The 22,420-nt window shown below is 43.4% G+C and overlaps 3 protein-coding genes across 5 annotated transcripts; 2 read left to right on the top strand and 1 right to left on the bottom strand.

Moving 5' to 3' along the window:
* The first annotated feature begins 280 nt into the window (after positions 1-280).
* On the top strand, positions 281-1,367 carry mRpL32 (mitochondrial ribosomal protein L32). The gene is made up of 4 exons (XM_033466431.2): positions 281-435; positions 588-839; positions 927-1,069; positions 1,140-1,367. Exons 1-4 carry the CDS (start codon positions 345-347, stop codon positions 1,275-1,277), a joined length of 624 nt encoding a protein of 207 aa, XP_033322322.2. The 5' UTR covers positions 281-344; the 3' UTR covers positions 1,278-1,367.
* Positions 1,061-10,523, bottom strand: spn-F (C2H2-type zinc binding domain-containing protein spindle-F). Of its 3 annotated transcripts, XM_076520574.1 has the most exons (6): positions 10,507-10,523; positions 2,906-3,273; positions 2,555-2,825; positions 2,393-2,484; positions 2,133-2,322; positions 1,061-2,066 (listed from the first exon to the last, which is right to left on the bottom strand). In XM_076520574.1, the coding sequence occupies exons 2-6, from the start codon at positions 3,134-3,136 to the stop codon at positions 1,768-1,770; spliced, it is 1,083 nt and encodes a 360-aa protein (XP_076376689.1). In that variant the 5' UTR covers positions 3,137-3,273; positions 10,507-10,523; the 3' UTR covers positions 1,061-1,767. The 3 variants fall into 3 exon arrangements, with proteins under 3 accessions (XP_076376689.1, XP_033322320.1, XP_033322321.1); XM_033466429.2 differs by lacking the exon at positions 10,507-10,523 and having other exon boundaries at positions 2,906-4,498; XM_033466430.2 differs by lacking the exon at positions 10,507-10,523 and having other exon boundaries at positions 2,555-2,813; positions 2,906-4,446.
* Positions 10,524-10,894: 371 nt separating this feature from the next.
* Positions 10,895-22,379, top strand: LOC117218219 (ABC transporter G family member 23). The gene is made up of 12 exons (XM_033466454.2): positions 10,895-11,776; positions 17,794-18,004; positions 18,714-18,984; positions 19,164-19,586; positions 19,661-19,747; positions 20,061-20,176; positions 20,244-20,629; positions 20,845-20,960; positions 21,045-21,115; positions 21,183-21,271; positions 21,343-21,519; positions 21,596-22,379. Exons 2-12 carry the CDS (start codon positions 17,796-17,798, stop codon positions 21,895-21,897), a joined length of 2,247 nt encoding a protein of 748 aa, XP_033322345.1. The 5' UTR covers positions 10,895-11,776; positions 17,794-17,795; the 3' UTR covers positions 21,898-22,379.
* The last annotated feature ends 41 nt before the right edge of the window (positions 22,380-22,420 follow it).

The raw sequence follows: 22,420 nt of genomic DNA on the forward strand, positions 1-22,420 counted from the left end.
GGGAAACGTTAAATCGATTGCTTATCAGCGACCTCTTTTCCATTCGAGACGGAAACATGAATCAATCGGTTCTTATCAGGACCGCGCGGTGTCCGTTCATATGTTTAAACGGTGTTTAAAATAAATTGTATTTCTTGGAATATTGTTTTATTTTCCGATGCAATTTCTAGTTCTACCGATAAATTACCTGAAACATCGAGTAAATTCGATGAAGCACGATATAGAGTACGAATAACAAAAATACCGACTTAACGAAGCATTAGCTGGTGCAATGAAAATTACCCTTTAACTCGCACATACTAATTTCCATCTGTTTCGTATGTGATTCATGGTCATTCATAATCATGGCTAGCGGTTTGTTAAGGAGAATTTCTCATGCGTTTCAAACGTTTGAACAAACACTTAATATTATTTTCGGTCGAGGATTTCCACCAGGTAATAGGAGCAGGTGTTTCTTTTATTATATTTACTTGGTACCGTGTAACAACACGTTAGAGATAGCGAAACATGGAACCGAGGTTTCCTAGCCTCTAAAATCGGATCTAAACAAAAATGATTCAAAATAATATTATATACGCATCGTTTAGGAGGTTTGTGTGCGGTCGAATGCAATCACGTTGTGAATCAAACACAACCTGCTTATTCACCTGGGCGGTCTTTAAAGGATATTCTTGACGATGCATTTTTATGGGCTGTACCTAAGAAACGTCGTACGATAGAAAAACGTCTGAATAGAAGATTCGGTTTTCCAGGCCTAAATTGGAAACCGCATGTTCCCAAACAAAACATTTTGATGTGTAGACGTTGCGGTCATGATTACGAAGCTGGTCTACTTTGCGGTGAGACTTGTAGGATAATTACTAATATGAACCCATGCTATTATTATTTTAAATTATAAAATAATTATTTTCCGTTAATGTTCGCAGGATATTGTTATGAAATAGTGAAAAAGGAAACGGAAGAAATGAAAACAGCTATAGAGAATTCATTGGGTTTGGAGCCGATCGAACAAGATGTTCTGGTATTATACGAAGGAGAGAAAGAACGACTGAAAGATGAATATTGGAAGGTACTTGATTTAATTCTATACTCAATTGTAATATATACTTTTAGCAATAATTTCTATTCAAATTTAATAGGCACAGAGAATTATTGAACTACCCAAAAAAAGACCCGAATGGTTCAGTCAGAATTTACTTGAGCCAACCGCGCAAGAACCGTCCGATAAAACTGATGTAAAAACTGTAGAACCACCTATAGTTATAAGTAAAGAATAAATTGTATTATCAAGGTACTTTTGCTTATGCACGACGGAATTAGAGAGAAACAAATAAATTCAAAAAATATTATTTCTATGTTAAAAGTAAGATATCGACTATCCTTATTTTTTTAATGTAGTTTGGTTACCATTGTAACCTCGGTAATTTACTTCTCTCCTCTATCGTCTCGGCTTAAAACAAAAAAATACATGTCATACTATTAACAATCTTATCGACTATCTGTATAAGAAATTAATTCTTTTCTCTATACTGCATTTTTCTTTATGCTCGTACTTTGTTTTCATTAAATCTTAACTGGATCAACAGTTTGCAAAATTCATTAATGAAAAACATGTCTAATCCTGATAAAGTTAACACACTTGCAATCAGCATATATATATATATAGTATTTACATTTATCTTTCGTCTTTAAAAATAATCTTTCATGGAATTAGCTAAGAAATTAATTATGTGAGATTGTTATCGTTATTTGTGTTTTCAATAGTTGTTAGTGAACGATTTCGACACCATCGATAGACATATCTTCGTTAAAATGGCTCAGAACATGCTCGTGAAATACTTCGAACGGTATAACTTTCCCGTAAAAAGATCCGCACAATGGACAAATTTTATTGTCTTGTTCAGGACTATCTGCTGAATTAGAACATTTTTCTAAAGGTAGGCTCGAAGTTTGGAGGCTGGTCTGAGTTGCACCATGCTCTTTGAAACTTTCATCGGAGTCGAATTGTGTCCCTGCTTGACACATCTTCTTGCTCGCATTCATACGACAGTTATTACACATTGCCCCTATAAAATTAATACTTAGGATTCCTCAAATTTTTCTTTCCGGTTTTTACACGTTAATTCACATACCTTCTTTCATTTTTTGAAAATATCGCAGTGCTCTCTTTAATTTCGTTTGCTGCGATAGTAAGGTATTTTTGATTTGTATCAATTTAGTATCGTGCTGTTTAAGTATTTCTAAGTCTGTATCAGAATTTTCGGGATAAGTGAAGCCAATTTTCTGTAAGTTCCCCTCAGTATTATTTTGCAGTGCGGCTATCTATCGATTGAACAATCGTTTTATTCATAGTTCATAAGAGTTATCACGTTCGTAACATGTTCATACTTACCTCGGCATACTGTTGTTCAAGGTCGGATTTTTCCAACATAATACTATTGATAAGCCTTAAGGATATTTCTTCCAAGCTTTGTTCTCTTTCACCTGAAAATGTACATGCGACTCATAAATAGATGCATATGTTCTCTGTAATAAATGACTGGCGAGTACAAACCATTATCTGTAATTAATGGTTGATCTTTTTGTTGAATGCATTGAGAAACATTACAAAATTTATAAGACTCGTAGTCCGATGGCTTAGCAGGAGAATGTTGCTTAAGTGTATCAGAAATTTTTGTCAATTGACTACCTAATGATTTATTAATTCTCGTTAATTTTGTTAATCGTTTCCACAATTGTCGATTTTCTGCTGCTACCATAAAAATCTGGTGATTCAACTGGGACTTTTGCATGCTCAAATCCTCCACTTTTTCCTGTCGATTAAACTATATTTAGTATTTCTTAAGTATAACGTATCTGCTTGAAAAATATGGATATTATAATAGTTATGTATGAATATACGAACCCTCAGGGTTTCTAAAATAGTTCCCTCATTATCGTGTTTTGCTTTTACGATCGCTGCAGACTCGTCTTTGCCACATTCAAGTCTTAAAAACTTATTTTCTTCTTCAACAGTCGCTAATCTAGTTTCCAACTGTCGACAACGTTCGTTCATGGTTTTTAATGCAACTAGCATTGCATAATGGGAACTAAGTTTCTCGGTTTCTGGATTCTCCGATTGTTCCATGTCATTCATAACAGATCAATGTAGTTGATAAAAATAGTAAACACAATCTTATAATTTATCATACAGTCACTCTTGTCAAACCAGATATTTCTCATAGTAATTAAAAAATTACCGTTGTTTATTTGTATTTAAAATTCACTTAGAATCTTTAAACGAATAATAATAACCAAGGTTAGCAATCACTAAATATTAAATAAAGGTTAAGTTCTTGTACATCCTAACAAACTGAATCGGTTGTACGTTTCAATTCATATCGTCTGGAAATCTTGAATTTTGTATCTAATGGCAATAATGTTATTAATGGTAACGATAGACATCAGCACGACTCAACAATAAATGCATTTGAAGTTAATAATCGGTGAATTCCCTTGTTAGTAACCATCTCAAAACTTGAAAATACACAGTTGATAATTATTATTTCATTACTAAAGCTCAACTTCTACCTTTTTATTAATTTCTACATGCAAAAAAAGCCATGGTGATCTCGATTACATATTTATTTTACCAAATTTTGACAGTTGTTTTTAAACACTACATATCCCGAAGATAATCAACGTACGTACATATTATCTTTCGTTATATAGGGTGACCAAAAATATTTCACGAATTTTCCTGAAGAAAATTACTACAATAACAAACGTACATAGGCACGAATGTGAATACGTATACGAAGAATATGTGTACTGGCTTCTTTCAATCATATATTATACATATTCATTTGTACAAGGAAAATTGAGATGTTACCCGGTATTACACAACATGTAAATGACAGCACAGATGAATAAACTATACATTAAATTTTCGTCGGTCGCTTTTATGGAGTTTAAAGTCCAATTGTCATCTTTATATCTAACGGAGCGTTGTCAATAGAATAGCGTTTATTGCGATAAGTATAGAAACTGTAAAAAAAACTATTCTTCTTAAGATTTATTTTAAGCCGATGTGGCCGTAAGTTACACTGTAAATGTTGGCAAGAATCATTCGCTTTATTAAATCTGAATTTAGCGCCATTCTTCGTAGCGGCAGAATCCTCAAACTGCCAAAAAGTTTTCACTCGATCATTGTAAATGGCGCCACCATGAACTTTAAGCGGTAAATAAAGCAAATCATTTCTGCTGCTTTCATTGTAGATGGCGTCACCATGAACTTTAAGCGGTAAATAAAGCAAATGATATCTGCTGCAGTTTATACAGTGTTCCGTGGCTGGTTCAGTAAGAATCATTTGTAGTTGCAATAAATACTCGGTAAACAAATATTTTGGGATTAAATGAATCCAGGAAACTCTCCCGAACATTTTTGTACCTTCGGAATATTTTTCAACCCTTAAATTGCCAAGTTTTATAGCAGCTTCTGTAAATGTATTTTGTACATAGGCACTTATATGGCATAGACTAGTTCGAGCATTTCGCCGCTATGTGACTATAGCGTTCCTGTGCTCGTGAACACAGATTTCAAAAACCTGTTTTCATATATTTTTATATCTTTTTTTATGCTATCATTCTCATATGTATTTACACACGATAAATATTGGATGTTCAGATTTTAAATGTCTACATTCGAAGCTTTCTTTCTTTGAAAATACATAGATTTTGTATAACTATACTAATATACGATCGTTATATCATTATGATTACTTGTTAATATTTTCGTGCTTTGGCTTGTAGACTTCTCGTTCTAAAGTATCTTCTTGTCGATAAAAGAAAATACATCGTATATTTTGGCAAGCAAATAATTCTGAAATCGTGGAGTAAAGAGAATTAAATTTTCAAAGATGAACGGATTAAAACCCTTGCGCCGTATTAAATATTTAACGAGATTTCTATTATCGTCCTCCACAAATTTAATATTTGAAAATATTCTATTAATTATGTAAAATGGAACATGCTTCCAAAAAAGTTTCGATTCCGGATATTCCAGAGACGTATGAACATTTTTATGACGCATCGACTTTTGTTCCCGAAGCACGTGTATTTGTGCAAACATTGCGTGTAATGTCCGTTTGTTTGTCCGCTGTCAATAGTGGATCTCCGTGGAACTAAAGTCTGTAGATTTAAATATCTCGCAAAGCCGACGCTCGCAAAGACAATCCGAAGAAAATAGAAAAGATAATAACAATAACAGTCTACTGCCTGTATTAAAATTGCGATTACGCGATTTGCATTCGTAGAGCATTTTCGAATATGCAAACCGTCGCGCGTTGGCATAAAAGAAATCATCTCTCGACCATGAGAGAAAATTTGTTACGTGTTTATACTGCTGTATATTTGTCGCGGCGACGACAAGACACGACACGACACGACGGTGCACAAAAGAGAGTAGGCATTAAGGAGACAATAGACTCCGGACGCGAAAGAGCGCGCGTTTAGCATTCCGGTTGACGATGATGGGGCGCATTTTTGTGAATAAAACATCGAGTCGACGCCGCCTAGGCATCGTCCCGGTAGAATTTCTCGGATATGGGAACCATTCGAATGCTCGATAATCGCGGAACACGGATCGTCCAACGATTTCGCAAAAACTGGAACCGTAAGAATGTAAATCCGTGCGATCAATGCGAGAAAAACCTTTGCGACGTGCGCGTGACGTCGGATCGTGCGTATGAAACTCGAAGCTGGGGGGAAGGCCTTAAAAATTTCTACCGAGGCGTCGTTAAAGCAGGAATGTCGATACAACTATAATGATAGCTGGCCTCCCGTAGGGATCAAGGTCTTCGCGAGTCCTTGGTCCGACGTCAAGACCGCGGTAGGATCGCTGGTACTAACACGAATGTATCAGCCGGGGCGTGAAACGTTTCTGCCATGCTCGGCAGAAAAATCCGCCACGAATATCCATGGTGTATCCATGGAATATCCCGCGCGTTTCGCTGAAAACGAAAACTGGTTTACCGTCGCTTCGTCTCGGCCGACCTTGTCTTTTCCCTCGCGAAATGTGTCAGTGCCATTGTTGGACTAGACGAGACGACCGGGCTCGTTTCCCGATGCTGATTTATGCCGTCGCCGTCCGACTATGTCAATTTCCCCGAGCCCTCCGAGATTAGCTCGGAGTTCGGAGTACCGCGGATACGGAGATTGCGTCCGTCCGCGAAAGAGTCACGCGGGAAGTCCGAGCTCGAGCATTTATGAGCACCGTATCTGGTGCGATAATTTCTTGAACGGGAAACGACGATTGCACGGGTCGAGCAACGTATGCAAACATTACCGCAGAAACTGTAAAAGACAGAGTCCACACTTATGGTTTGTAACAGTTCAAACACGGTTGCCCGTCGCAAAGTTTCGATCATTAGCACCATGCTAAAAATACTTTGCCAAGGAAATCGTCTATTCGGATAGAACACGCTGGTACGAAAGAGATCGCAGAACCATAAATCTCGACTTCCGAGTCGTCGTTCTACCGAATAAATTGCTTCGATTTTATCTCGGTTCGATGGTTATTGGTCGTCCAATTAGTTTAGCGCGCGGATACATTGCACCGCGCGAACAATTGTCGCGGAAAGTAGACGAGCGAACGCGTGAGTCACACCCCGTTGCTAACAATGAATCGTAAAATCCGCGGCGGTTCGTCGGCCACAGCCGAAACGGACGATTTTTATGGGTTCGCATCGTTGAATTTCTTCCGATGGAAAACACGGTCTCCGCCACGGATTACCGCGCTTCCTGCCGCGGCCGGTGAAATTGAAAGTGTTCCTAATTCACGACGATCCCCGGGCTCTTTCGGTTCTTCGCGCCCCTCTAATCGTCGCGCGAAGAAAGTAAATAGCCGTTGCGTAATTTCGGCTGCGAGAAACGAGCAGATCGCCGCGCCGGTTTCCTGAACTCGATCGGTCCCTCCATCGCTGTTAGGCTCGGTTTCGCAACCGCTTCTTGCCCCTCGCGATTTAGTCGGGATCGGACGGGAGACGACGATCTTTCTGCTTCGATCGCGATCGAACGCGGAGGATCGTTGATCGATTCCGGGTCGATCGTTTTCGCGCGCGATCGACGATCTTTCTTCCGGTATTATGGAGACCGCTTTCGTCGTCGATCGATCATCGCGATCGATTCGATCGTCGCGATCGGGCGCGGCGAGCGACGCCTGTGAACTCTGCTCGCGAACACGCTATAATTTGACGCGTTTACGTAACCGTGCGAGGACAACGAGTGATTTCGCGGATTTCGGCCGGGATCGTTGCCGCGTATCCTTGGCTAGATCCTGGAATTTTTTCGGAATAACTTGAAGCCTCGAGCGTGAGCTTACCGCTCGGTCAATCTCGTGGATCGTGTCGAAACTCGCGCGATTAAGATCCAAGTTTCGATTCGAATTACGATCTTTAACGTTGCCCGGCCGGGCGACGGTTTATCGACGATCATCGGGTTTTCAATAATATTTGTCGACGAGGAGGTCTTGCCAGTCTCGTTTCTTACGTCCATTTCTTACGTTCGATAATTTCATCGCGTCGGACGCGTAAACGGCAACATTTTAATGAACACATTAAAAGTTTCTCTCGAACGATTTTCACACGCGTCATCGTCGGCGAACGCGTACGCGCATTTCCGCGAACGCGACACATGCAGATGCCGGGAGGAAAAAAAGATAATGAACCGTTCCAGATAAATGCGACAGGATGATTAGCAACAAATGCAAAGAGACGGGAGCTGATATTCTATTGTACCCTTTTTTGCTGTACATTTAATTGTCGCGTCGGAAGTCATAAATAAGTCAACCTGTGACGGAACGTATTTGCAATTTTCAGACCAGCGTAGAACTGGTTAGCGACTCCGAGAACCGTAAGCTCGGTCTTCCCGCGCCTTCTTTTGCTACGAAACAGACGATAGCGCAATATCCAGAAACATTCGGATGCTAGCGTGTTTGTCTCGCTCCGATGGTGTTTTAAACACTGTTGCAATATGCTCGCTTCGCGCGTCGATGTCAAAATCTCGAGAACGGCGCGTATCCGTGGTACGAGTTTCATAGTTCGGCGCGTCGACGAGAAAGTCATTAAGACACCTTGCTCACAGATCTCTTATCAGCCACGATTTCCGCGCCGTGCGCCGATGTTTTAGCGGCAACAGGCCCGGAACACCGTAAATTACTCGCGTCGAAATTGGTTTTCCACCGCGAACGATCTATCCACGGAACAGGCTCCATTGTTTTCGAAACTCCGAAACAGCGGTGATCGTACAAGCTGCCCGAAACTCGGCGCATACGATAAAACGTGTAAAAAGTTCGAAAAGCTGTCGAGTCGATTTTCTGTAAATTAATTCCTCGCAGACCCGTCTTCGGAACCGAGAATTGTTCAGCAAATAATTGTCGATGAGACAAGACCGCGAATCAATGGACTACGAGGATCGTTAATTAAACGATTAATTAATGGCTCGCAGCAATTTAAATTCCAATCTTGGATCGCAGCCATTTTTTACACACGCGATTGTTTTCGTTTAGCTACAGTTGGCACAATATCGCAAGAATGGTCGCCTTGAGTCGGGTTCAAAGTGATATCTACGTATATATATTGATAATTGCGGATGCGATAATTAGTACCGTACATATCGAGTCGCGAGAGAATTTGCATAATTGCGATCCTGAAAAGAAGCCGAGAGGCCACTGGCGACGCGCATCTCGCATCTGGATGCCGGAAGTAGTACGTTTTCAGCATGGAACATCGGGAATAACGACGTGTTTTCTACACGGTAATAAGTTACCGCGATTAGTTCGCGAGAAAAAGTAACTGGAAGGCGTCCCCCGCTCCTAAATAACGTTAGGAGCAAAAATTCTTGCGACACTTGTTCGAGCGTCCAGCTTTTCCTTTTAATTCGGAAAGAATTTTCCGAGACAAGTATGTACCATTAAACAAGATATCGCTATTATACAAGTGAAAAATCACAGTTAAACGCTGAAATCGATATTTGACCGCTCAACGAACCCGGAAAGTTCAATTTGCGTTTCAAATGGTCTGACACAATATTCGCCACCGATGGTGGACGTTGCGCTTTCCCGGCGGCGAATGAGAGGCTAATTTTCGTTCTGTAATTTATTAACGAACTCGACGCGTCACGTAATCGTGTTTAAAGTAAATTTCGCTGCAAAATAAGTCGACAAACGAATATTCGTTATTCGATGCTTTTTTTCCCCTCTTTTTCCGCCGTCTTTTTCAGCGCGCACGCTGCTAAAAACATATTATCTTCGATCAGCAGCTGTCAACAGAGTAATCATAATAATCACGGTGTAATCGCGAGTTATAATTACCCCGATTGGATGTAACTGCTTCGTCGAGACCCGATGTCTCGTTTCTGCCACCGGGGACACGTTGTTCCACGATACTAGAATATCCGTACCGCGTGACTCAACGCTCCGCAATCCGCGGAATCGCGTTTCGTTGCTGGGAAAACAAACCGTTGAACAGTGAAAGCAAACCTCGAAGCGACAAGACCAATTTCTACCTTCGCGGACCCGTTAGAAGAACAAAAAACGCGTATGGATTATTATTACTACACTACAAGATTACGCAATTTCTCTGGCAGAAAATTTCTTAATAGCTTCAAACATCTGTTTTTCGCTAGCAAAGAATATACTCGATGAAAGAGTACACACAATACATTATTCGATACGGTGGACTGTTTTTAATTTCACACCGATGTATTTGAAATTAGAGCAGCCTTTGCCGACAACGTGCAAATTTTAATAGTCTCGAAGTTCAAATATGATTTCGACCGCGAAGTTACGCGAAGCCGATCGCGTAAGTGTAAACAAAGCCCGTGGAGAAATGCAGTTTGGCAATAATCGTTGGCAAACCGCCGATCCGATTTCTAGTCCAATTCCTCTGTGTTTAATACCGGGCAACATTCGTGCAACGAAGTTCCGTGCATCGAACCTGCTTTTTCAGCGTTAAACTGATTCACGTTAAGCAGTCTAAGTGATTGGCGACCTGCGCGACATGCTGCGACGCACCGCGCCGCGCGAAAATTCGCTCGAGCCGGCCGGCCGGTGATTTCAATGCTTGGCGAAAGAGTTCGGCGCGTGCGATTTGCATAATAGCTCCGCGCTAGGTCTATGGAAAAAGTAATCGAGTCGTGAAATACTCGTTCTCTTAAGAACGGTTCTTGCCCCAAAATTGCCAGTTTTGAAAGCAGAACGAACGAGACAAAAATCCGCAATTTTCGAGATTTATTAATACTACGTTATTTTAACGTATGAAAAACGCGTCCACTTAACGCGAGTTCCACGAATTCTGTAATTCCGAACGATTCTACAATTTTCTAGTATCCAAACACATTTCCCATTATCGATCGAATCGACGAAGATTTCATTCAGATTCAATTCCACATTGTCCCCACAACACAAAGATCAACTTTACGAGCTTTCGACGATAATTCGCGGGTCGGAAATCTCGCCGCGCGACTTACGAAAACGATTGCATCCTCGTGGAATCGTGGCAACGGAGCAGGCAGTCGTTGAAGCGTCGTCGCGCATTCGCGATGGTCGTTTAGACCCGGGGAATTCCACGGAGCTCGAAAAAAAAGCAAACCAGACCACAGACGCCGCGTCGCCCCGAGCCGAGAAGAAAGAGCGAGCGATCCGAACGGACGCGGACGTTGTCGCGGACTTTTCGGGCGAACGGATGCCGAATCCGCGGCGGTGCCCTGGAAAAATCGTCGACTCGCGAGACAACGAACATTTACGCCTATTTAGAATAGCCGGGCAGGTTCTATCCCCACTGCGATCTGGCCGTTCTAGCGACGGTGCCCCGGCCCCGGCACGGGCATGCCGCGGCACCGGGACGGGACGGCTTCGACGGGTTGCACAAGCGTTGGATTCTCCATCCTGCAACCCGCCGAGTCAGTTCACAGTGGCAACGCGATCGAGCCGCTCGTGGCACCGTGCGACGCCGGCTTCTTTGGCACCGATCATCCTCTAACTCGGACCGGACGTCTTCGGGACAGTTCTTCTGCGGACGTTGCCTGATCGGTGCTCGAACCGTCATTCGCCGATCACCCCTTGACCGAACCTGTGGGTCTTCCTTGGACCTGGACACCGATCGCTTGGATCTCGAGTGTCCGGAGAACGTAGGAATACGGTTCAGGGTTCTCGGTTATTCGGTTCTTCTCTTCGAAGAGAAGCGTTTCGAACGAGGACTGCCGGAACATCGAGACGTTCGAGGACCTCTTTGCAGGAACTACAGAACTTCGCGACGGTTCATCTCGAGGTCTGCTAAAGCCGAACCGGTCGACGGAACGGTTCCCTGGAACGAAAAGGATTCGGTCCGATCGCACGATCCAACTAGATCCTAAGTTGTCGGCCATCGGCGAGCGTCTCGCCGGAGGGACAAAGAGCGTCGTTGTTCCTCGAGAGGGTGAACAAAGAGTTTGATACAGAAGCTGGGAGCAATTAGAGGCATCGCTCTCGGTTCCTGCGGATAACACCAGAACTGGTCTGCGTGGGCAACCTGGTCACCTTGGATGCTCGAGGGGGTCGCGACGAAGCGGTCCAAGTGGAATCTTCCAAGACCAAGCGGCGGTCGAGATATCGCGAAGGATGAACGTCGGGTTGTTAGCAGTGGCGATCGAGTTCGTGCGGTGTAATTGATTCGAGAACAACAAGACGTGGATTTATCGTTGCCGATCGTGTCTTTGGTAGCCGAGGAACGGAGTTTGCCGTCGTTGGAACGTGTTACAGGTTAGTGCGCGTCGAGACCGTGTGACGAAACTTGCTGGAGATTTCTCTCGGAAAGCTGAACCGAACTCGTGGAACATAACATTCCATGACAGTTGGATATAATCCGTGTACATTGTCGTTCGAGACCCTATAGAATTCCGAATGCCTTGTTTTCCTCGTCGAGTGATTTAATCCGCGCCTCGTTAACAGCTTCTCGACGCAGCGTTCGATTCGTTGGTCTCGTTTGTAGCGATCGCTTCCGTTCGAGCGTCCCGCGATCCACGGAGGCGGTGCTTTTAAGCGAACTTTGTCTTCGATTTCTCTGCAATTGCTCGAGCTAATTTCCTTACCGAAATATCTCGTGCTCGCAAGCACGAATCGCAAGCGCGAGCTCTCGTACGTGTGCGCCGGTTGAGAAACGTTTTTACTCGACCGTCAACGAAACGTCGATGCGATACGATATTTCATAAGCCTAACGAATGTCGCAAGAGCAGCTCGGATTCGATTGTTAACGATTCGCAATTTTAATCGCGCGCTGCTTGCGATCGCACGAGAAAAACACGGAACGCGAGAAGAAAACGCGGAATACGTTTAACGCGAAAAAAGTTGGCCTTAGGCGACAGTTTGCTATACGAATAAGAACTAATCGTATCTAAGTTCTTGAATAAGTAACTGAAAAAAAGTCGCCGCAAAACACGGCGAGAGTGAGGATTGCTCCGCATCGTCCCTGCCCGTTAAACATTAAATCCCGACATCTTTGAACCGTGCGATGCGTGCGGTATGTTTTTCGCCTTTACGCGACCTTTGCCGGTCGCATTCAATGCAATGATCTACGTACGGCGGCACTGGTACACGTGGAACGCGACAGCGAAAAACGATTATGGAAATATAGACCGATGATAAATTGCCGATCGTAAATTTGCATTTTCGGTAATTACGCCGACGTGTCGGCGAGAAGCCGTCGCCGGCTCGAAGAAAGAGAACGTTACGGCAATTTACGTTTTTAAAGAAATTTAAGAGACAGATTTATGTGCTTTTTCCACGTTTCGACGTTAAAACGATACGTCAACGTTACGACAATTTAAAAATCTATTGAGCGACGTCTTCATTCAACGACTTTGTAGCTTTTTTTTTATCCGCTCGTTGCTTCAGAACTTCTGACAAATGGCGCTTGTAATGATTGATGCCGTTTCATACTTTATTTTGGAATGCTTTGAGATCGTTAAAATAAATTGAGATCGCGCGGAAGGGCAAATAATCTTTCCGTAAACGTGCACGGTAGAACTTTGAATTAAGCTAACAAAATACGGTAAAATTATGTAAGCGCGCTAACTTGAATTTTTAAAATACACTTTGCGGTAGCATTTTAACGGAAACGGCGCCTGCAAACGCTCTCAACTGCAAAAAGAGCGGCCTATGAAACGCTGAAAGAATGAATTGTATTTTTAAAACAGTGACAAGTGGATAGCAAAGTTTCCATTAACAGTGCAACTCGGTAGTCGATGATTGACGAGAGCTTTTTTATTTTCCACGATTCCGAGCAATGATGCGCAACCTGTTGATCATAATTAGCCATGTTAATGGTTGCTCGCCTCGATCTCGATCCTTGAGGGAAAAAGCTAGCGGTTCGCGGACAATTTTATAACAGTGTTCGCAGAAGTCTCGGACGCAAATTGTAACGAGCATCGTCGCGTATTCGGTAAACGCTTTGCGATCCAAGGATCGCAACGACAATAAGAAACGAGATTACGAAGCCGAGACACTTAGATCTTCATTGGCATAACGCAGTTTCCGGGACTCGCTTACGTAAGGGACGCTCTCGACGCATTTTTCTTCAAATTGGGAATAACAAACTGCCGCGGTGCATGCGTTGCATATCGCGAACAGACCGCGGGAAATTGCGATCGTAGTTGAATGTTTTTAGTAAATTAATTCGCATTAAAAATGTTTTGCAGTAAAATGCGAAGAGCGTTGCCACGAGCATCGGTTTCGCGCCAAGATCATTTTTCAAGAACGTTCGGAATTCGTAAATTCCTAATTGGACGAACGAATTTTTAACCTTGCATTCGGTAAATTCTCTTCGATCGTCGCTCAAATTCTGTTCGATTTTCCACTCGATGTTTCGAACCGTAAGAGCGGTTCGGAGCGCAGGGAATTATTCGAACGTCGAACCGAAGCTTGCCAGACCCGGTAACATATTTTCCTGGTTTCATAAGGATTTCTCTCCCATCGCCTTTACCCCTTGCCCGCGGTTGCGAAAGATGCATCTAAGGTTACCTCTAATCGCTTTCCTTTTCTTTGGACTTTCGCGCGAGTATACCGCCGGTTAGGCTGTGTCTCTTTTACAATGAACTTGCACACCGTCCCCCCGTCCCGTCCGGCGTCGCGTCGACCTCCCCGCGCAAGGAGACCGAGGATATTTGTCAATCCTTTTGACCGGCGAGGCCGCAACTTCTTACGATTCTCTGCGACCGGTAAACACGATCATGTTTCTCATGATTATTCATTAGGACGCTTTATTGTCCGCGCCATTACACCGTGAAATATTTGTTGACAGCAAGTTTGTTCTGCACGCTGCATTTCGAAGCCTGTTCTGTGGCGCACGCGGCTACTTTATGGTCAGCGAAATGTTTCTGTACTTTGAGATCTGCCAGTGGCTCGTTCTCGATGCGATAAGCTTCGGACGAAACGGAGATCGTTTTGGGAACGTCTTCGTATTTTTCGAAATTTATAAAATATGTAGAACTACGGGCAATTTTTCAGTTCAGCGAAGTATTAACGTGCTTTATTATTCGATCTATATGGTAAATGATGTTTAACCCTAGAAAGATAACCATATGACAACGTACGTAAAAGATAACCATACGCTTCAGAGGCGCATGCTTTTCTAAGGCGTCAATTTTATACTAACAATGGATATTTATTTAAGTTAATCTAGTCATTTTAAAGGTTTGGCATTATTGTAAAAATAAAATGCATTTATATTATATTTTTTTATATTTTAAGTAATTTTAAACTTAAATCACTAGACCTCTATGAAAAATTAACAAAAATCAACAGTCTTCGCAGGCGCCTCTGCGACGTAGGTTATCTTTCTCGGGTTAATGTTCTCAAGACTCGGACGAGACCGAGGCGACAAATTCTGGGAACGTTTTTACACGTTCCCCACAGGGTGTTTCATAATTGTGTCAACATCCGAAACGGTGTTCGTCGGGTCTTGAGGTCTTGAGGTCGTTCGAAGTAACTCTTTCCTTGGCGAAAATGAAACGAACTGTGTAAAAAAAGATTACGATTTCTCGGTGTATCGTGAAACGATCTATGAAATTCACGGTCCATCGTTCATCGATTTCCGATTAGAGCATGGTTCGTAAAATCGTCTGGAACAAATCACCGCGCGGACAAAAAGCTGGCGACGCTTAAACCACTTTATATTTTTCTCGTTTTTAACGTCGTCCGACTCTGTTCGTATAAAGTTTTTAAACGAGTAATAATTACGCTGATTGAAATGTGCATACTTGCCTGGCGCATTAAAAACGAGTTAACCGCGGGCAATCGCGTTCGAAAGTGTTCGCGAGTATCGCGAGTTTTGGGTTAATTAGCCCGAAGCTGGATGCTGATCGCCGATCTCGAATTAGCTGGCCAACCTCCTGTAACGTTGCACGGTCGCGATCGTGTGTTAGAAATTTTCAGGTAAAAGCGAGCCGGAATAATACGAGCACGATATTTACCGTAGGCTTCGTTTGTATTCGCGATAACGGAGCAGCGCGCGTATGTTCCACTTTTTAAATCGCGTTACATATTGCTTCAGGAAGTTATGTAATTCCAGGATGCCGATCTATAAAATTCAAATGCCGCGTAAAAGTGCCATAAATAAAAACAAAGTGCTGCGTGACATTTGAACGTACCGAGTACACGTGTATTCTTACGAACGCTCGAAGGCAGAATACCGTATCGCTAAATTCGAAGTCGTATAAATTTTCTCCGGGTTGCACAATGCGCATGCAAATGCTTCGAATCTTTCCTTTCATCTGAAAAAAAGTCTACCGGTCCGCAACGAGACGAGCGATTCGCGTCTCCGAATCATTCCGCGACGCCGTTTCTTTTTCGCTAGATTCGTATGCTCGCGGATGCAATATTTTAGTTATCATCTTCGAAAATAGTATAGAACGCTGTTTGTATTCGCGATACGAAATGTCAAAACGCAGTCACGTTGCGTCACGTCCGTCGAAGCCACCGACAACTCGACGCAGCCGCCTCGTAATTAACAAATTTCACGTGTTGCTCGGTGGCCCAACGTTTCGTCGAAGCAATTGGAAAATAAGTCTACAAAAGGAAAAACGATGATCCGACGTTTTCGATCGGTTGCGCAACCCCTTAACTGCATTATAACGCACGGTCGATAAAAAGAAGTGCACGCTCCGATCTTTCATAACGTGAGCACAATATGCATCGCTATAGTAAACATAATACGGTGTAGGATTGCATCGAGTCTTTTGTAATCATTATAATCGTAAGCGTGCAAACGTGTATAATAAATAAATGTGTACGCGATATGATGTATAAATAGAGAGTCGTAATACAAAAAATTGCGCGAACTCTTTGTCCGAGTTGAACCGTGAGCATAATGATCGTTTACGTGGTGCACATATTCGTAAACTGGGTCATCGGTTTCGCCAAAACATAACCCGCGTCCCTGGAGCGAATCCAACGCGTATCAGCGATCGGAACCAGACTCCTCGGGTTGCGTAACAAGGTCGATCAGTTTTTCGAAAACGAAAGTGGAAGAGAAAAGGGAGCGGGTTCGCTTCGGACTACTGCTAGCATAGCCACGGTCGGCTGGACCAGCTGGACATAGGTGAGAGTTTGTTACGACATTACGTCACAAACGAATCGCGCGACGCCGCTTATTACGTACGAATCGGCGACGATTACCTCGCCCTTCGCGATTCTACGTGCGGAGATTTTTTTTTCGACTGTCTTTGTATCCACGTGGACCACCTCGGAGACTGTGTCGGACGCGCTCTATCTTTCCGTCGAGTCGAAACGTCGAGTCCGCGTTCGACAGACGATTCGATGCGGGACGAAGCAACTTTTGTCCATCGTTTTTTAAGAGACATTTTCTTCCGAAATCGTAGAGGTTTTTACGAAGTACTCTAGATCCTGGAGAACATCGAAGCTCGTCGAAACATCTTCGGATCCTCTGAAACTCTTTCGAATTCTCTTTCGGAGCTTCTCAAAGAATTATTCTGAATAATTATTCTGAATGAATTCTTCTCAATTATTCTGAAGGATCTTTCGAGAAAAATGTCGAAGGTAGGATTTTTAGATGACTTTGAAGCTAATCTTCAGACGTTGTTCTACCCGTTTCACTGAGAAACGTGCTAATTGCAAAATACATTTTCAGTGCTACGTGGATATTATCCGATCTGTGTCGTCATTCGGCTGTTCGCAGAATAGTTGAGACGTTAACGCCGAACGACTCGCGTTCCCTGTGTAGAGATTTGTGAGAGTGCACGTGGCTCCGAAACGGCCAAACCCAGGTGTAGCCATAGCCGAGATCACTTTTACCTGCCGGTGCCTCTTACTCACCTGCTATTCACACTAGGAAGTGCCTAAAACATTTGTCCGAGATTTAAACACCGAATTTCGTGAAACGGCCGCGCCGCTACGTATACAGAATGTCTTAAAATTATGGTATTTCCGGGAAACGAGGGGTTGCCGAGGCCATTCGAAATAACTTTTTCCTCGGCGAAAATGCGATCCGCGACTTTGTTAACGAGTTATCAACGAATCGCATTCAGGAATCACCCCTTTCCGGGCGTTGACATAATTGTGGAATGCTCTGTACATGGTATCGACTCGATTCATGGGGGAACAATTGAGAAAATGGGAAACTTTAATTGCGAAACGATGGTCCGCCGAATCGTGAAATGCTCAGCGACGCGTTTCGGAAGCTGTTGCTCTCCTGGAGAAATGTTCCCGCTAAATTCTACGATTGTAATGATCGTTTTAACGATGCTAACCGATTGTTGTCGCAGAAATGGAGACCGCGAACCCCCAGTCGACGATAGCAACGACCTCGTTGGAGTTGAAGACAAGAAGAGCGCAGTTTCAGACGCAAGCTTCGACTTTGGACAACAGGAGGAGGCAAGCGGTATGCGTCAGAAGAGCCTACAAGAAGTATGGCACCAAAAGCAATCCTAATATCATTCTAGACGGGCTGAACATGACTGTGCCGAAAGGCTCGATGTAAGTTTCGTAGACCAAATTTGTTGTCATTCGAGGAATCGAAAACCTGCTTCTCGGACGATAAAACCGAAACCTTTGGTAGCTACAGAAATACGATTATAAAAACACCGTATCCGAAACGGAATTAATGGAAACATTGTGTATTCTTATCATTTCATTTATCATTGTCCGAGAACCTGTTCGCAGAATACTTTAACGACATCTGCGCGAATTTTAGCAAGAGCCTGCACAAATAGTTACAAAGTCCGCGTCGACCGTTGTTTTCATTCCTCTATTTTTGCGATCTCAGATTCGCGTCGTTTTTCTCAGATAAAATAATTTCTTATTCCCTCGGATCCGAAGATCGGACGCCATCGAGACCGAGGATAGCGACATTTTTTCGAAAACACGCGTCCATCGTCGCGCGTTCGTTTCAGCTCGCTCGGTCGATCGTCTAGCTTTCCGTATAATTAATTTTCAACGTCAGTGGAATAGCGTTACGAGCGCAAAGTTCGCGCGAGAAAAAAAAGGATTCGCCTCCGCGGCGATGCTTCTGTGTGGCACAATGAAAACTTCGCGCGATAAATGTCAAATCGGATATACGATTTCAGGCTTAACACTCGAGGAACCTGCCTAATAATGAAATCTACAGATAGGACTTTGCGAGCCGAACTTTTCGATAGGAACTTCGATAAATCGGTCCAGCTTCAACTATACGCGTTTTTCTCAGATACGGCTTACTTGGAGCGAGCGGTTGCGGAAAGACCACGTTGCTCTCGTGCATCGTTGGCCGGAGACGCTTGAACGCGGGCGAGATCTGGGTCCTGGGTGGCAAGCCAGGGTCCAAAGGTTCCGGTGTTCCCGGTCCACGAGTGGGCTACATGCCCCAGGAGATCGCGTTGTACGGGGAGTTCTCCATTCGAGAGACTTTCATTTATTTCGGTTGGTGCGCTGGAATGACGACGGATCAAGTGGAGGATAAGCTGGAGTTCCTCATCAAGGTGAGCGAAATAGCCTAATTAATTCTCGCCAGACACTTCTGACAACGTCCAAATAGTTTTCCGAATGGAATTCAAGATGTCCACGAAAAGCTGCTTTTACGAACAAATTGCATTGCCAAGCATGCCGCATCCGCAGATCCAACTATCAGAACGATTTCTAAACGAATCCTCTGCGACAGTTCTTGCAGTTACCATCGGAAAATCGGTTCGTCAAGAACCTCTCCGGAGGCCAGCAAAGGAGAGTGTCTTTCGCAGCAGCTCTGCTCGCCGATCCGGAACTATTGATCCTCGACGAGCCAACCGTGGGCGTGGATCCTGTTCTCCGTCAGAGCATCTGGGACCACCTGGTGCAAGTGACCAAGGATGACAACAAAACGATCATAATCACCACGCATTACATCGAGGAAACGAGGCAGGCCACCATCATCGGGTTGATGAGGGGCGGCAAGTTTTTAGCCGAGGAGTCTCCGAGGCGGCTGATGGAGATGCACAACGTGGAGAGTTTGGAAGACGTGTTCCTGAAGCTCAGCAAACGACAGAACATGGGTCTCCGAAGGCGTAGCAGCATCCTCAGCAGCGTTACCGGTGTACCTCCGGAAGTTGTACGTTTCCTCGCACGCGGTATCGTACGATCGTAACGCGATAATTTATTTTATATCGTCTGCTGATTTCCTAGGACGTCGACGACGAAATGAGCGGCGAGTTTGGGGATAACGTCAGCGTGTCCAGCCGGAGAAGAAGCGTCGCTATGAACGATGGAATTGTAATTAGAATCTTTGCTCTTGTCTCTGATTAAGATACGTATCTTGGAAGGGGATCTCTGTTGCGTTTGATAGATCGATATATCTGGATCCCACGTGTTTAGACACGCGTAACAAATATTCGAACGCAACAACAGAGTTGGAAGTATTTTTATTTCATTTCGAAGTCGAAGAGTTATCCTCTGGCGGATAAGAGACACGATCCCAGTATTACGAAATAGTCCATGCAAATAGAAAGCGTAAAATCCCTTGGTTAAATTTGTCCTCCAAATGCCGAATATCTTTGAATTAAATTCAGTATACTTCGCTGATCAGGTGCCGGAGCTACCGCCGCCGGAGAAGGGCAGTAATTCCAAGATAAAGACCATCGATTCCCAGCACATGAAGGCTCTCGTGTGGAAGAACTTCCTGTGGATGTGGCGTAACGTAGGGTAAGCGCTTCGCGGTGCTCTAAAAGCTATGCCTGATTAACCGATTAACCCGATTTGTCTCTTTTAGCATAATGATGTTCATCATAGGTCTACCAGTGGTCCAGATCACCGTGTTTTGCCTCTCGATCGGCAGAGACCCGGCGAACCTCAACATAGCTATAGTCAACAACGAATTGAACAGCAGCATGGAGCCCTGCGTAGCACCGGTTGGCTGTGACTGGACGAGATTGAGCTGTCGGTTTCTTCAGCATCTCGAGAAGAGATCGTTGGTGTTTCGGCCGTACGACAACGACGCCGATGCCAGAAACGCTGTCGAACGAGGCTTGGCTTGGGCTGCCATCACTTTTCCTGCGAACTACAGTGAGTCACTCTCGGCGAGGCTCGAGGAGGGCAAGGATGTTGATGACTGGAGCGTCGAGTACTCTAACATGCTAATCACCATGGACATGTCCAGTGAGTTAATGGCTTTTAATGTTGATACTGATTTTAATACTGCAAGCACCGAGCATCCGAAATGAGCTTGCTGCTTCTTAGATAAATTGAAAATCGGTGTCCACGAAGAACCAACTCTAATATATCATTCGCTGGAATACCTTTTTTCTAGCGTTAGATGAATTTTAGTTGTACAAATCGAAAGTCCTCGTCTATTTGTCCTCGTCCTCGTTTAGATCAGCAAATTGGTCAGCTGCTTCAAAGAGATTTTTACTACTCCTACCAGGAATTCGCCGAGGATGTGACCGTAGCTTGCAATTACAGTAAAAAGCTAACGAATATCCCAATAAACGTGAGTAATATTCTTTGAAATAATGATAATTTAAAAGATGTTGCATCTCGTTCGGATTAACATGATGCTTTATACTATCCACAGTTCAAGAAACCCATTTATGGTCCATTGGAGCCCAACTTCACCGATTTCGCGGCACCAGGAGTGATCTTGACGTAAAAAATAATATACATAATTGTAATTCGTTGCTAACAGTATGAACCAACGAAGACGATGTTTCAGAATCATCTTCTTCCTGTCTGTCGCCCTAACTTCTGGCGCCATGTTGCTGGAGAGGAACGAAGGTCTTCTGGAGCGATCTCTAGTTTCTGGTAAATAAACGATCTGTTAAATAACAACGGCGATAGCCAACGCGGCATACTTATCGTGTCTCGGTCGACAGGTATCACAGGAACAGAAATTCTCTTCGCCCAGGTGATAACACAGTTCGTGGTAATGATAGGGCAGACGCTTATGGTCTTGTTGGTCTCCTTTCCAGTCTTCAAGATCACCTGCGAAGGTGACATAGGCTGGATCAGCGTATTGACTATTCTTACCGGATTGTGCGGAATGTGTTTCGGTGAGAAATTTAACGATCGTTGGCTTTTCGGTATCTTTTTCTGTTAGGATTCATCTTTTATGTTAAATTATCACAGGATTCGTTGTTGCTTGTGTCTGCGAAAACGAAACAAGCGCTACTTACATGGCGATGGGCTCTTTCCTGCCCATTGTGATGTTATGCGGTATAATTTGGCCGATCGAAGGGATGCACCAGATTTTAAGGTACATCAGCTTCGTCCTGCCTTTGACGAAGAGCACGGAAGCCCTGAGGTCGATGCTGGCCAGAGGGTTATCTATATCCAGTCCAGTGGTTTACAGTGGCTTTATCTCCACTTTGATTTGGATATGCGTTTTCATGACGCTCGCGCTACTGTTAATTAAATTTAAGAAAGGATAGAATCGTGTAAATAACGCGTAAGTATTTTAGGGATTACTGTAACTCGCCGGGAGAAACAATCGAAAACGTCTGGAACCCAGTTTCGGAGAAATAGTCCCATAGATGATAAGCCAAACTAAATATAGTAAGTGAATCGTGTGAGTGCATTTGCTTTGTAAAATTCTGGGGATAGGAGTGAGTGAAATATGCGTCGAAAACGTAACATGTTCTTTGCTCAACGTGGTTGTATTATATTTATTCTAAGTATTGTCGTCCTGTTAAGGCATAGTTATGATACCATTTTATATAGTGCAATGGATAAGACATCTTCGTGTCGTGTTTGGATAGAAGGCCGCCAATGGTCATTTTATATTGCTTATAGCCAGTAAAGGTAGTTATACATTTTTTTTTTTTTTATAAATTCGATCATACATTAAAACGAATGTATATAAAAATAAATTTTAGTCGATTGTCTAAATAAAACATACGGAAAATTAACGAAACATATATGGTACAAATGATATTCTCTCCTGATGTTCTAGTA

Source organism: Megalopta genalis, chromosome 3, assembly GCF_051020955.1.
Source record: "Megalopta genalis isolate 19385.01 chromosome 3, iyMegGena1_principal, whole genome shotgun sequence".
NCBI classification, from domain to species: Eukaryota; Metazoa; Arthropoda; class Insecta; order Hymenoptera; family Halictidae; genus Megalopta; species Megalopta genalis.

Bases quoted from the DNA above. Each gene is read 5' to 3' on its own strand.
- mRpL32 (XM_033466431.2), top strand. From the start codon at position 345: ATGGCTAGCGGTTTGTTAAGGAGAATTTCTCATGCGTTTCAAACGTTT. The intron at 840-926 runs GTGAGACTTGTA...TAATGTTCGCAG, and splicing joins CGAAGCTGGTCTACTTTGCG to GATATTGTTATGAAATAGTG. The intron at 1,070-1,139 runs GTACTTGATTTA...CAAATTTAATAG, and splicing joins TGAAAGATGAATATTGGAAG to GCACAGAGAATTATTGAACT.
- spn-F (XM_076520574.1), bottom strand. From the start codon at position 3,136: ATGAATGACATGGAACAATCGGAGAATCCAGAAACCGAGAAACTTAGT. The intron at 2,323-2,392 runs GTAAGTATGAAC...TTCAATCGATAG, and splicing joins TTGAACAACAGTATGCCGAG to ATAGCCGCACTGCAAAATAA. The intron at 2,067-2,132 runs GTATGTGAATTA...TTAATTTTATAG, and splicing joins TTTTCAAAAAATGAAAGAAG to GGGCAATGTGTAATAACTGT.
- LOC117218219 (XM_033466454.2), top strand. From the start codon at position 17,796: ATGGAGACCGCGAACCCCCAGTCGACGATAGCAACGACCTCGTTGGAG. The intron at 18,985-19,163 runs GTGAGCGAAATA...CCTCTGCGACAG, and splicing joins AGCTGGAGTTCCTCATCAAG to TTCTTGCAGTTACCATCGGA. The intron at 20,961-21,044 runs GTGAGTAATATT...TACTATCCACAG, and splicing joins TAACGAATATCCCAATAAAC to TTCAAGAAACCCATTTATGG.